At 40.5% G+C, this 13,249-nt stretch overlaps 1 protein-coding gene across 1 annotated transcript in view; it reads left to right on the top strand.

Moving 5' to 3' along the window:
• CNTNAP5 (contactin associated protein family member 5) overlaps window positions 1-13,249 on the top strand; it is a 264,255-nt gene that overhangs the window by 183,450 nt on the left and 67,556 nt on the right. The window contains exon 13 of the mRNA XM_079310955.1: window positions 3,689-3,889. Within this exon, the coding sequence (XP_079167081.1) occupies window positions 3,689-3,889 (201 nt within the window). The remainder of the gene's footprint in view (window positions 1-3,688; window positions 3,890-13,249) is intronic.

Below are 13,249 nucleotides of genomic sequence, written 5' to 3'. Positions count from 1 at the left end.
CAAGTTTGAGGTGGAGAAATGAGGGTTTGAATAAACCCCAAGGGCTGATCTGAAAGGTGATCATCTTCAGAAGAAATGCTGGGATTATTTTTGAGTGGTTTTCTGATGTATAGAAGCAGATGCAATAGTCTTGCTATTGTCTTGGAATGGTTCAAGGATTTACTCCTCTCTAGCTCTTAGTACCTTCTCTCTCAACCAGTGGAGGTGCATGAGGGAGCACTGCTGGCTCTTCTACTCTGTCCAAAACAATCTAAAGTTTAAATGATTTTCAGAATCATTTGCTACATTTAAACAAAAGGGTGTCTGTTTGAAAGAAGGAACTTTGTTTCTTGAGATTTTTTACTGTGATGTGATTGTAATCCTTTATTCTTGTAGCAGGTTGTGTTTGACTGTATTCATTACCTCACCCCTCTATACCTCACGTGCTGTTTTCTAAAATGGGAGTACCTTTTCCCTGGAAAGTGGGAAGAAGCATGACTGAGATGGTGGAACAGATTTCTTTTCCTCCTCTCACCTTGTTGCCACCAGCTCTTTTGTGTCTGTGTTGTGCTGAGCTGCCCTTCTGATCCAAGGTTTGCTTGCTGCTGGCTCTGACTTTCCTGTCAGAGATCAATGAGAGAAACACAGATCTTTTCTGAGATGCTGAACTGATGGTCACCCTTACTTCAAAGGTGAAGCACAGAGGGAAACTTGGAAGTGACCACTAAAGCTTAGATCTGATCTGTAAAAGCATTAAGCCTAACAGACTAGGCATGTGTAGATTCGGAAATCTCTGCAATGTAACTTCAAAATTCTTCTCTTCTGCTATAACTTTTTGAACTCCATTCTGATGCAGTTGCTAAATCATAATTACTTTGAATACAGAAAGAAGCTTGATTTGTTTTTCCTTTCCCTTTGTAAACTAGAGGATGGAAAATAGGTCAGTTTATTTCTATATGATCTTGTGCAGACAAGCAGGTCTAGAATGTCAAAGTTCACATCTCAGGACAGCTGTGTGCAGCTGTAATGATAACAAGACTGCTAAAAATTAATAAACAATCGCAGAGGAAGATAAGAGGAAGACCTGTCACTTTACCCATCCAACACACTTGTTAATGAATGCTGGCTGCTTACAGCATCTTTGCTGATACCTTGTCCAACCTCATTTCAAACATGTCAATTAATTATATTTACAACTTTTTTTTTGAGGAAGACTGTTTTGTGCTATGCTATTTTAATCAGTTTTTCCTAGTAATTCTTCTTTGCTTCTAGATTACTATTGATGCTTTTGACTTTTCAGGTACCCACATGGCACTTTTCTTGTTGCACAGCCTGGAAAGTACAGCAGTGTCTACCACTGCACAGCTAGAGCATTAGGCTGCTCTTCTTTCTGAGCCACTATTGTGAGCATTGATTTCATTGCCTTTTCTTAAAATTATTTTCAGAATTCTCAGTGGGGAGGTGCTTTTGACAGCCCACCTGGAATTTCAGCAACCAGTTTATTCCATTCTTTCTTGGTTTTATGTCTCACATTATCAACAATTTGGTGTTTGTCTTTTTTAGTAGATATTTCAGTTAAGGCAGAAGTTAAACTTCTGTCAGCTTTTGTTAGAGGAAAGTTAACTCACCCTCTACTGCTTCTGAAAAATCCACTCTGTTCTTGTCAACACTGCCTTGAGAGAGCAAAAGAAAACAGAGGGACTGCCTGATAAGGATCACTACTTTAAGATGTACAAGATGTCTGTCATGAAGTCATTAAAGTACATTGTGTTGGATAATGTGCAGGACTGTGCAGGGTATTGTGCTACACTGTTCACTGTGACTACAGCCACTGGGACAAGCATTACAAGCAATAAATCTGCAGTATTTCTTATGATTTTAATCTGACTTTTGTGTATCACACATTGCAGCAACGTTTCTTTGAGCTCCAACTGCACGGGTCCACAAGCAGCTCCCTCAAGTCTGTAAGAACCACAGAATCACAGACCTATGAGCTAACTTTCTGTCCACCATCACAGAAATAGGAGAGGGTTGTGAGTGAATGTGGTTTGCTGGGTGTAAACTGTCCTTACAGTTCATGCAAGTTAATTTCTCTGTGACTTGCAGTCAGGTCTTGGAACAGACCTCTCTAGATAGTCTCCAGATGGTTGTTGTTGCTCACCTGTCGTCTGAATGCTGCCATAATGCCAATCCATTAAATCATCTGAGTGTCTTTGCATAGATAGTCCATTTAGGATTTTTATACACCTATTAGCATTCTGTTGAAGTAATCTGGGGGATATTTGTAGCTCAATGAAAAATACTTTGACTGCAATGCTTTGTAGTGTCCAGAGAGCTATTGGGCTCATCATGCCAGTTTATTGGGGAGCAACTGGAAAGTTCAGGCTCTGTAAGAACTCAGGCCAGGTAATGTGGTAAAACCACCCAGATCCTTAAATGCACAGGTTTTATAATCAGCTTAGGAAAGATACAATTCATTGTTATCTCGGGTTTCCCTGATGAAGCATAAATAACAAAATAGAAATCTATTGCCTAGATCTTACTTTTTCCTCTGTAACTGTCTGCATTTTTCTGTGAGATCGAAATCTCTTTCTCATCAAATGATTGAAAATTGCTGCCTTAAATTTTTGCCCTGTCAGTATCTTGTATCCTCCCTAGGCAAGCAGGGTGTTTGATAAGGAGGAAATTTGCTGGATGTGACTCTTACTAATAGTGTTGGGCATGTGAAGGGCTCAGTCCTGTGAATCCTCTTTGAATAGTTTGTCTTTAATTCTGTGTCAGCTCAGCAAATTCAGATTGTCCTTTCTGCTTTGCCCATTGCTATACAAGAACCAGGTAGGAAAAAGCCTCCCTGGAAGCTGATTGCTCCCAAGTGTGCTGTTCTTGTTCTCATTATGCCAATCCTAATGCAGATTGTGAGCTGGGCTGTAGGGTGCAGATTTTGCTTAAGCCTAGATTCTGCTTTCTGTCACCTACACAATCCCTTGCTCTGCCAGTAAATGAAATTAAGGAAATGAGAATAGGCTCCCCAGCATGGAAAAGCATCAATATTTAGAGTTAACTACAGATGCCAAGTCATATGGCTTTCTGTACTGTCATCCAAGTAGGGCATCACTCAACTTATATGCAGAAAAATCTGAGAACTGAGTGAAATGAGTGATCTGACTTCCAGCTGGGTAGTAAGAAGATACTCTCAGTTTAACTTTCTGGCAAGAGATTGTGCTTTCTGCTCATGGTGAGTTTGTGCAAGCTCATCAGCTGCAGTTCTCTGCTTCCATTTGTTGTTACAACAGCGTGGGCTGTGCTCTCAGGCAAAAGGTGAGTGTTACCCCCATGAGCCATATTACTATGTGTTTTCTCTCAGGGACAAAGCCACACGAAAGGTATCTAATTTTATACAGATATCTAGTAATAGAAGAAGCTGAAGGTCTTCTGTGCTTCCCAGGAAGCTTGTAGTTTCTCTCTTGCTCAGCAGGCAGTACAGTGTTTGCTTGAGCTGGTTCAGGGAGAAATATCTTTGTGGGCCACACTGACCTTTAATGAAGACAGACCTATTGGTGTTCATCACAAAATGCCCATTTTGGAGCCTGAGGTCCTGCTGATGCTCTGTTCCCTGCAGTAAAATGTTAGATTTCAGTTGTTTTTTGTTCCCTGCTTGTTGGAAGTGTTTTGCTGTTAACCTCCCGTTCAATCGTTTTTCCTTTAACAGAAGATAAGATCTGGACTGCAGTGCAGCACAACAGCACAGGGCTGACCAGAGTGCAAGGAGCTGCTCCAGACAAGCCCTACACCATGTCCTTCAACTACAACAGCAGCGCAGAGCAGCTGGAGGCTGTGATAAACAGTGCTGAGTACTGTGAGCAGGAGGCATCCTACTACTGCAAAAAGTCACGGCTCCTCAACACCCCGAGTAAGTGCCACCATTCCAAACCTTTCCTTCTCAACTCCACTGTACAGCAGGCACAGGCTGCTCCACAGCTGAGGAGAAAAACAAAACAACAAACCAGTACAAACCCCAAATTCATAGTGGCAATATGGAACAGAGTGCAAAAAAATTTACTGTTTTGGATTTTACTTTGCAGTGCCTGTGCTCTGGTTCAAGAGGGTCTGAGCTCCACAAGGGAGTTTTCACTCTCTTAGTTCCTACATGCCCAGACTGAAAACTTCTGCAATGCAAAGTGCTACCTAGTAACCACAAAAAAGTGTATTTAGCTGATGGCAAATATATGTGTTTATTCATTTACAGCTTTTACATATATCTTAAAGATAAAAATTATCCAGATTGCTCCAGAATCATAATGTTCTGTAGGGGAGGGGGTGTAACCTCTTCTGAGTCCCATGGCCCTAAATATGATGTGTAAAGTGCTTGGTAGTACATTTTCAGAGGAAAACTAACGTTCACCTTGCAATAGAAGAAATATGGGTTTTTTCCCTTGGCTTAATGTATAGTGGAAAAAAAAAAAAAAAAAAAGCAGAGGTTTTCATCAGTTTATTTCTCTGCAGTACCAAATTTCCAGTGGCTACTCAGGATGTCTGGCCTCCAGTCAACTCTGTCTTGATGTCAGATTTTATGTTTGTTTACCTGGAGAGATGAATGACATTAAGGGCAGACTTCTGAATGTCTTCAAAGTCTCCTCTGTTACATGCAACATCTGTATTGTTGTGGTGATTATTTGATTATTAGCAACTCTTAAATTTGCCTGTAGTTTAGAAGAAGGACCATGGAAAGCCTGAAGGGGAGCTTGCTTTGGGAGTTCCTATTGTTTTGAAACCACATTGCCTAATGAGATATGTCAAAACCCTCCTAGTTCCAGCAAAGTTACTATAACACTGAATGTTTATGGATCCAGTAATCTGATGTCTTACAGGCAGGTGGGTTTTTTTAAACCTGGGAATTATATATTTTGTTGTCATCAGATTCACCAGCCAAGAATTACTTGTATTGCTAATCCTTTTTTAAAGAATGAAATGTTAATATCAGCATCCAGGGTAGAGCACAAAGGGAAAACAAAATATGGGCATAACTGCTCATAAAGAAGTGGAATTGATGTCTTGCAAGTAATTTCAGTGTTGCTGGCTTCTGTACCCACACCACACTTGATATGGCAGAAAGATAAAACCCCACAGAGGCTATTTCCAAAATATTGTTTTAAGGATGTATGCCATAATATTAGAGCAGGTCTACGTGTGTTTAATTTTGCACATTTCTGTGAGGCACTTGTTCATTTGTATGCAGGAATGTGCACTATGAATGGTTTTGAGATGACTCCTGTATGTGAGGCTTCTCTAAAACTGGGGGCACTTCCTGAGAACCAAAACTTTTTTGGGGGAAAGAAAAGTAAAGATAATTTTGTGTAAATTGACAGTGTGTAAATTGTGTACCTTTAGGGCTAAAGCTATCAAACAGCAGGCAGACTGCCTAAGAGGGCTCCTGACAGGCAGCTCATCCTCCACTTGTGCAGGACCAAAGCTGTGGCTGATTCCTCCAGGGAAGGGCTTTGGGGATGGTGGCCAGCAGTCTGGCTGGTCTATTGCAGCTGGTGCTGTGCCACTGTGGTCCTGACAGCTGACCACACAAGAATTGCACAACTTTATTGCAGTTCCAGTTGAGAAATAAATAAATAATAATTTAAATAATTGCAATCTAGTGCTGTGCATATAGCAAACACCATAATTTTATCCCTCTTTTTTTTCTTCATTTTCTATGCTTTTTAATTGCACTTTCAAATTTTCGTTTTTTCATCCTGAGCTTTCTCAGTAGTCTAAGGCTTTAAATTTGGCAAGATGTGAAGCATGCTCAAAAATAACATTTCAGTTCTTGAAATGACAAGACAAGGGTAATTTGTTCTTAACTGAGTATTAAGTATTTTTGTAGAAAAGCATTCTTTTCTGCAAACTCCATTAATTGATAGTAATTTTGCAGTGAGTTGTTGTTGTATTACAGAGGGGCCTAGAGACCAAGTAGTGCTGAACACTGTAGGTGTCTGGAAGAGCTAAAGAATTTCTACTCCTAAACTTGAAGAGGACAACAAGTGTGAGTGACCTCAGGGTCACTGGACTTGCTGCAGAAGGGTCTGTGCTGTTTTTGCCAGCTTTGGGGCCAGAGTAACAGAGCAAACATCAAAACTCTTGGGTTCTGTTTCTCCATTTGACCTAGACTTCTGGATGCCTGAAGCAATGTGTTCCCTCTGTGTTGCCAGGGTATCTTAATGTGTAATTGCTGCTAATGAGCAACACTTCAGATCTGACTGCAGAATTCAATGTGCAAGGGCCATGTATTAACGTACTGCATCTGTAGGCCAGCAGGAAATGTTGCCTGATCTAATCCAGCTTGCTGAATGTCTCCACTCATTATTATTTGGGACTGAGCCCACTAGTGAATGCCTGATGGAAGGCCATCTCCCAGAGGTATATCTAATCTTGACAAAGTTATTAAAGTTCCTCTTCCTTCAAGAAATCTTATCCATTGCTGAGCATACTCTCATTCTGGGCTTTGCTCTTTTTTTTTTCCCCACAAGGAGATGAAACACATGATTAGGATATTACAGCTGATAGCACCAACACACCAAATTCTTGTCTTCAGGATCTAAATACTATCATGTTTCACAGAGAAGGAATAAAAGCATTTCTCTTTCCTTTTGCATCATGATGCAAAGATGTATGTTGTTACACAGCAATTTTGGCTTTCACAGCTTTGACATGGGCAAGTGGGACAAGCAAGGCATTCTAGGCTGCCTCAGAGATAAGCCCAGGGAGGCTCCTGCCTTGCATACAATCATTCCAGTTTATATCAAGGAATTTCTCTTTCTTCTTTTGCTACTCCCTCCTGCCCTGAAGACACAGGCACATCCTCAGCGGGTGTGACTGAGTGTAGTTTCCCCATTGAGCTTCTTGGATTTACATCTGCAATGTGTCAGACAAGCAATCTGGCAGTTGGCAGAGGAGTTTACTCATCTCCACCTCCTGCTGTCTGGAACAGCCTTATTGGTTCTTCCTGTCATACTACAGCTTAGCTGCAAGCGTGTCTTTGAAAACAAAAATTAAATTGCCCTGAACTGTGGTTTGTGCATCTCTGCCATCAGACAGATTTTTGGGAGGTTTGTGAACACCAGAGTAGATTCCTGCTCATCAAGGCATAGCTGGCTTCCTTAAGAAGGTGGCAAAGAAACTTGTATGACCAGAAATCATAAGTCTTCTGTGACTTTTCCAGGCCTGCTGGAAAAACACTCACATAACCAGAGCAAATCTGACAGTTGGCATTAATTAGGGAAGTAATCCACAAAATAATCCACACTCTTAGGGAAAGATTGCAGACTTATCCTTACAAGTAGAGGCCAAGTCATGCAAGCAGGAGAGAAGCAGGGTGGGCAGGAAGGATGAGATACCTCAAAATGTGCTCTCTATATTCTGAGAATATGAAAAGAAATCTAACCCCCCAGGGCTTTGATTTCCCTTCTTCATGGAGCATCTCAGGCAATACCTAAGGAAAGAGCATGTATATAAAGATAGGCACATGTGTGCAGGTGCATGGTTAAGTAAACTGTTAGCATACAGAATGTTTGAAGGTATGAAAACATTAACTGAACAAACCCCCAGCTCTTGACTGAATTTGCTCAGTTTTCTAGAAGCAGTGGGTGGACTCAAATGCTTGTCACTTGGGAAGCTTCCTCACATCCACCTTATCAAGGACTTAGCACAGTGACAGCTATATCAGTGGCAGCATAGCTTGCTTTACAATACTTGGCTGACAGTCTGTCAAGTTCATAGCACATTTCTGTAGGCAGGGACTGAGAAAAGATCAGTCCAAGAGCAAAATCAAAGAAATAGGAATGTCTGTAGGTTGTGGATTTTTCCTGACTTCTTCCTTATTTTTCTCTTTCCAATATAATTCCTACACCATGTCACCTTAACTTTGATTTCAAACATTGATCCTAAACTACATCCATCCTGAACTACACACCTCTTTCCTGAACTTTTGGTCTGTCAAATCCTACTATTATATGACTTGCACCCAGGTTTCCATCTCCTTCCCTTTGGAATCCAGCTAGTCCCATATCTCAGTGCCAAGCTGCACCAGGTGCTGTCCCACAGTCTGTGACCCCTTATGCCAGGCAGCTGGTTGCCCTCATTGGTGAAATACTGCATTTGCATTTTGTAGCTCTTTATTGGAGGGAAAGATGTAGTTCTGCCTCACATCAGGGAACATATAATTTCTTAGTTTAGACTTAATTCTATTGCAGAGACAGGTCAATTTTTTTCTTTATCTGTGCCCTGTGTGTTGCTAGAGCTTTGTCTGTCCTTAGGTCCAGATGAAGCCAGTGATAAGAGCATAAGGTGCTAGGAAATGTCCTTCAGGCCCTGCCTTCAGCAGTAGCTGCTGGAGAGTTGCACTTTAAGGTGAGTACACAAGTTGAAGTCTTTAGCACGACCCTCACTGTCCCCACCACCCACACTTGCTCAAATAAGGGCATTAGTGCTTCTGCTATTGCCAATCCCCTTTAGTATCCACTATGGATCTATTGTTCATAAATTTCTCTGATCACTTTTTGAACTTTATTGGGCTGCCTGCCCTGCAGCTCCTAGGAAAGCAAGTTCCAGGAGTTCCCCATTGCTGTTTTACAGAACTACATTTTAAAATATGTTTTTAACTACTGTTTTGCTCGGTGCACTGAGTTTTTGTATTACAGGATGCAGTGAAACACAGGTTTTGTGCTCATCCAGAGATTTTTAGTGCTTTTAGTTAGTCACCTAGGACTTTCACTAACTCTAGTATTTTTTCACCTGAAGTGCCCACAGTTTTTTGAGATATGGTTTGTACCAAGGTTTCACCACTTTGGAGTAAATCTTTTTGAAGAAAGGAGTCTGAAGCCTGGGTTCTGATGGAGTACTTTATATAGGTGTATCAGTAGGTGATCAAAAGTGACCCATTACAAGCAGTAATTTACCAATGGGATTTTGCTCACTGGTATTTTATGCCTTAGAAATATAATTTCCAGTTTATCATTTCAGTACTTTCAATTGTTAATGCACTACCAGGGGACTATTTGTTCTTGTACAAAATAACTTTAAATTGTTATTGCATTACCAGGAGACTATTTTTCATTGCACAAAATAACATAGAACAGGGCAGTCTGCCCTCAAAAAAGGGCTTGTGTTGAAGGAGTGGTGGATAGGTGGCAGGTGTGGATTGTGTGCTGTGATTATTCTTGGCTAATTAGGATCCCTTTTTTGAGAATGATTGACTTGCCATCTGTGTTTCCATCACCATGCCTTGTCTCTCCCCCCAGAGTGGCAGTGACAGCTTCTCACAAGCACAACTTTAGACAGTTTGTGCTGTATTTGGAGACTTTGGACCAGAGCTTACCACAGTAATGCAATACACCTCCTTTATTTGTAGGGAGAGATTTAAAAGCCATTTTTAAAGATGCTATGTTGGGTTTTGTGTGCAGTTTATTAAAATGCAGGTGGTCTATGCAGAATACAAAACCTGTGGCATGGCAGAGGTAACTTGGCATGGAGCCTGCACACATCTGTGAGCAGTGGAAATATCATTATCCCAAATTCTGACCCTTTACTCCCCTTGCCCTATACTGTCCTCCTTGGCTGGCAGGGAGGTACAGTGTGCTACAGCTGCCAAGCAAGGAATGGCAGCTACTTGCTGCCATTGCTTCTCATCCAGTCATGTGTTTCTCTGAGATCAAAATGCAGCCAAGAGGCTAAATGATGGGAGAAACAGGGGAATAAATCCTTGCTCAGCCATGCACTGGATGGCGTCTAACACAGTGGAAGGAAAGCATGTTCCCTCTTTGGAACTCCCTGCAGGAGAGGCAGGTTTATAATGCTACCTGGCATCATTCTGCACTGACACCAGCAGGGCAGGAGTCTCCTGGGATGGCTCTAGTGAGTGCTGGAGAACCATTATCTGTGTTTGCTTGAGACACCACGTGTCAGGTGAATTTTAAAAAACACTACTTAAAGTGAGGAATGATAGAGTAGTGAGGAGAGAGCTTCTATGGTTAATTCCTGTTTGCATCTGTGGAATACATCGTTCATACTTCTGCTGTCACTGGATATTTCTGTTGCTTTTTTGTTGTGTATTTGTTTCTGGTTTTCCCCTTCCTTGAATGAATTTATTTTGTAAGTCTAAGGAGCAATTTTTGAATTATATTTTTTTTTCATTTTATCAAATTTAATTTCATTTGAGACCTTTTACATTTTGCATAAAAAACATATTTGTACTCCAAGCTAAATAGATCTCTTGTGTTTTTCTGATGTGGAAATTATCTTTTCTAGTATACAGGAAGCTTGACCAGGTGTATTAATGAAGGTACATAGGACAGGTAAATGAAATGCAAATCTACACAACAGATTTTGAGCCTGGATTCTGGAATTCATTGTGTACACTATTATTGGTGGTTCTATGAGGAAGTCAGTGCTGTGAACTGATGCTGCAAGATGTTTACTTGACCTCTACAATCTGTTTGTTTGGGACTTTTGATCCCAAAGAACTTCTGGTTTGGAGTAAAGTCAATGACATCTTCTGTTCAACCTGTGGAATAGTGGGAATAGTGTGAAAATGTGGGATAGTGTAAGTGCTCATAGCTCAGTAGTGCCAAAATGTTGAGTTCAGGGAATTCTGCAATCCAAATAAGAGTCTGGAAATGGATAGTTTTATGAGGCACACATGTGCCAGAACCAAACACATCTTAATGATACCTCTGGCTTGAGAGACCCAGTGGTATAAACTACTCATACATACAGTTTGAAGAAGGGAAGAAGGACAGAATTCTACCAAGCTACTCTAGCAAACATTCCCTTAATCATGAGCAGTAATAGTCCCTTTTTTAATTTGCAGGACTCAGCATATTGTTAACAATAAATAAATAAATAATGGTGATTAGAGCAAACAGCTAATCCATGGTTTGTTATATTAGTGGGTCATTAGCTATGACAGCAACCTGTCCTCCATTCTAGGAAGAAAGCAGGACTGCTGCCTGAGCAGAAAAGTGTGCCTTCTCCCTCATTAGAGCCACAGCAGGGAGTGTGTTCTCATCACAGTTCCATTTGTCTGCTTCTTTCAGCTGTCCTACTTTAAACATCTTGGGCTCCATTAGACTCAGATTGTCTTACTGGCATTAAACTAATTTGTCTGTCAAATTTGGGCCAGTGCAGAGAGTGATTTTGCAGAGCAGAAGGTGTAAATCTTAGCAGTGGAAGAGTTCTCATCTAACCTCTTCTGCCAAGATGCCACGAGTGGCAAGAGTAAATGGTAAATGGCAGTAGTAATTTTCATTGGTATTTACATCATTTTGTAGGATAAAAAAGCATTTGTGACTGTAATCCCTCCTTTTATGTATTTTTGGGGTTCATTTGACTCCTCTTTTAGATCTGGGGAAGAAAGTAGATGCATAGCAAGGCACTTGCAGAAAATCAGGTGGGATGGAACCCCTATGCTTATATATTTTTTAACTCTTTTGATCTGTCCAGAAATGAGGTGTTAGGAGACTACACACAAAAAAATAAATAGCATAACTTAATCATGTAAGTAATTAGTAGAAAAGAAAAGGCAACTCTGTGGTAAAAAAAAAAGGACAGGTTTTTGCTCTGAATAATTAGGTTAATGCTCAGATTCATTGCTTATAAATATGAAGTCCAGTGAATTACCCCCATTGCAGTTTGAACGTAGCCTGTGGAAAATTCCTTATTTTATTCCTTATTTGGAAGTGTGAATCCAGAGACAGAAGAAAAGAATCTACAAGGATCAGCTGAAGGTGGCATTTTGGCATTACAAACAAGAAGGGAACAAAAATCTTCCCTAAGCAAAACACTAAACTAAATACTCTTACATGAGCTATCTGGTGTTAAGGGGCACATAAAAGTAGCTGTTCTAAGTGTGTCTTACTTCCTTTTGTAAAAAGAACACCCCAAAATGTAGAGGATAAGCAAGCATACTTTGAGAAAATATCTCCAGACACTGGGTGGGGGGGGGGAAAGTTGTGTACTTCTTCCACTCACAAGAAGCATCTAAAAGCAATTTAGAATTGTTTACACCTGGACTGATCTGGAGAGTAGCAGATCTGACTGAAACTTGACAAGTAGCTAGAAAGATGTGCTGACCTGAAAGAAAATAACCCTTTTAAAACCTTCTTTAGAGAAGCTTTTTTGTTGTCTTCTTGGCCCAAAAGATTGAGAACAAAAATGAAAAAGCTTTTGAGCCTGAATCTTTTCCAAGTCCTTTTGACAAGAGAAAGACTCAGACTGGTTTAGCCAAGGTATGTATTCCCACTTGAGCTGTCCAGGACTCAAAACAACATCAAGAGCCTGCTTCCTTTACTCTCAAGAGCAGAATTCAGAAACTCCATTAGAAAAGTTTGTGGGGGTTTGTTTTGTTGTTTTTATGGTTTGAGTTTTGTGGTTTTTGTTTGTTTGGGGTTTTTTTCAGCATTAGCATTTAGAAAGGTTAACCAATTAATCTATGCAGTTCTCCTCTAATGGTAGTTTTCTTGTTTAGCAAAGAAAATTGAGGCATCAGGCTGCAACTGACACCAATTTTGCCTGAAACTGGAATAGGCCCTCAGATTGATTTAAATGTACCCCTCTAAAACCAATGGCCAAGTTCTTGTAGCCACAGAAAAGAGCCACACAAGTGTTTCCTCTCAGCTGAACACCTCTGGTGTCTTTCACTCCAAGTGTGAGCTTTCTCTAGGTACCTCTTGTGCCTTGCTCTTGTGCTACTAGTGGAAGAATGAACATTGCTTTTGTGTCACCACAGTTACGGTGATTTAGCAGGAAAATGTGATCCCATGAATTTTTCTGGACCTACCAAACTGCAAAGAAGGTAATGATATATTTAGGTGAGGTATAATGGGATTTTTGGTGTATTCAGCCAGATAAGGGGAAAAAGTTGTGATTTTGCACTGTGACTGGTGGAGTAATAAATTTGCTATTTCCCCTTTGGTTTATAGTTTAGTGTTGAGTTTCTGTAAGGATTTTTTTTGAATGAATGAAAATGCATTGCAAGCTTCACTTAGGCTGGGTACTAGGAGGGTCTCTCCTAGCAGTAGTGCCTATTTTCTGTTTAGGCAGTACATGGAACACAGCATACACTTATGTTCTGGATTCAGACAAAGAGATTGTGTTGCATTTTGTTTACTACCTCTGTGAGACATTGTAGGGCCACTAGTCAATCTGCAGAACATTGGAAGTACCTACTTAATAGAAGCAGAATTTTACTGAGTGAATCATTACATCCTGTTAGTGCTGAAGTAAT

The sequence above is a fragment of the Erithacus rubecula genome (genome assembly GCF_903797595.1).
Source record: "Erithacus rubecula genome assembly, chromosome: 8".
NCBI classification, from domain to species: Eukaryota; Metazoa; Chordata; class Aves; order Passeriformes; family Muscicapidae; genus Erithacus; species Erithacus rubecula.
The sequence above is the reverse complement of the archived record's forward strand: the minus strand, read 5'-3'. Positions and strand labels throughout refer to the sequence as shown.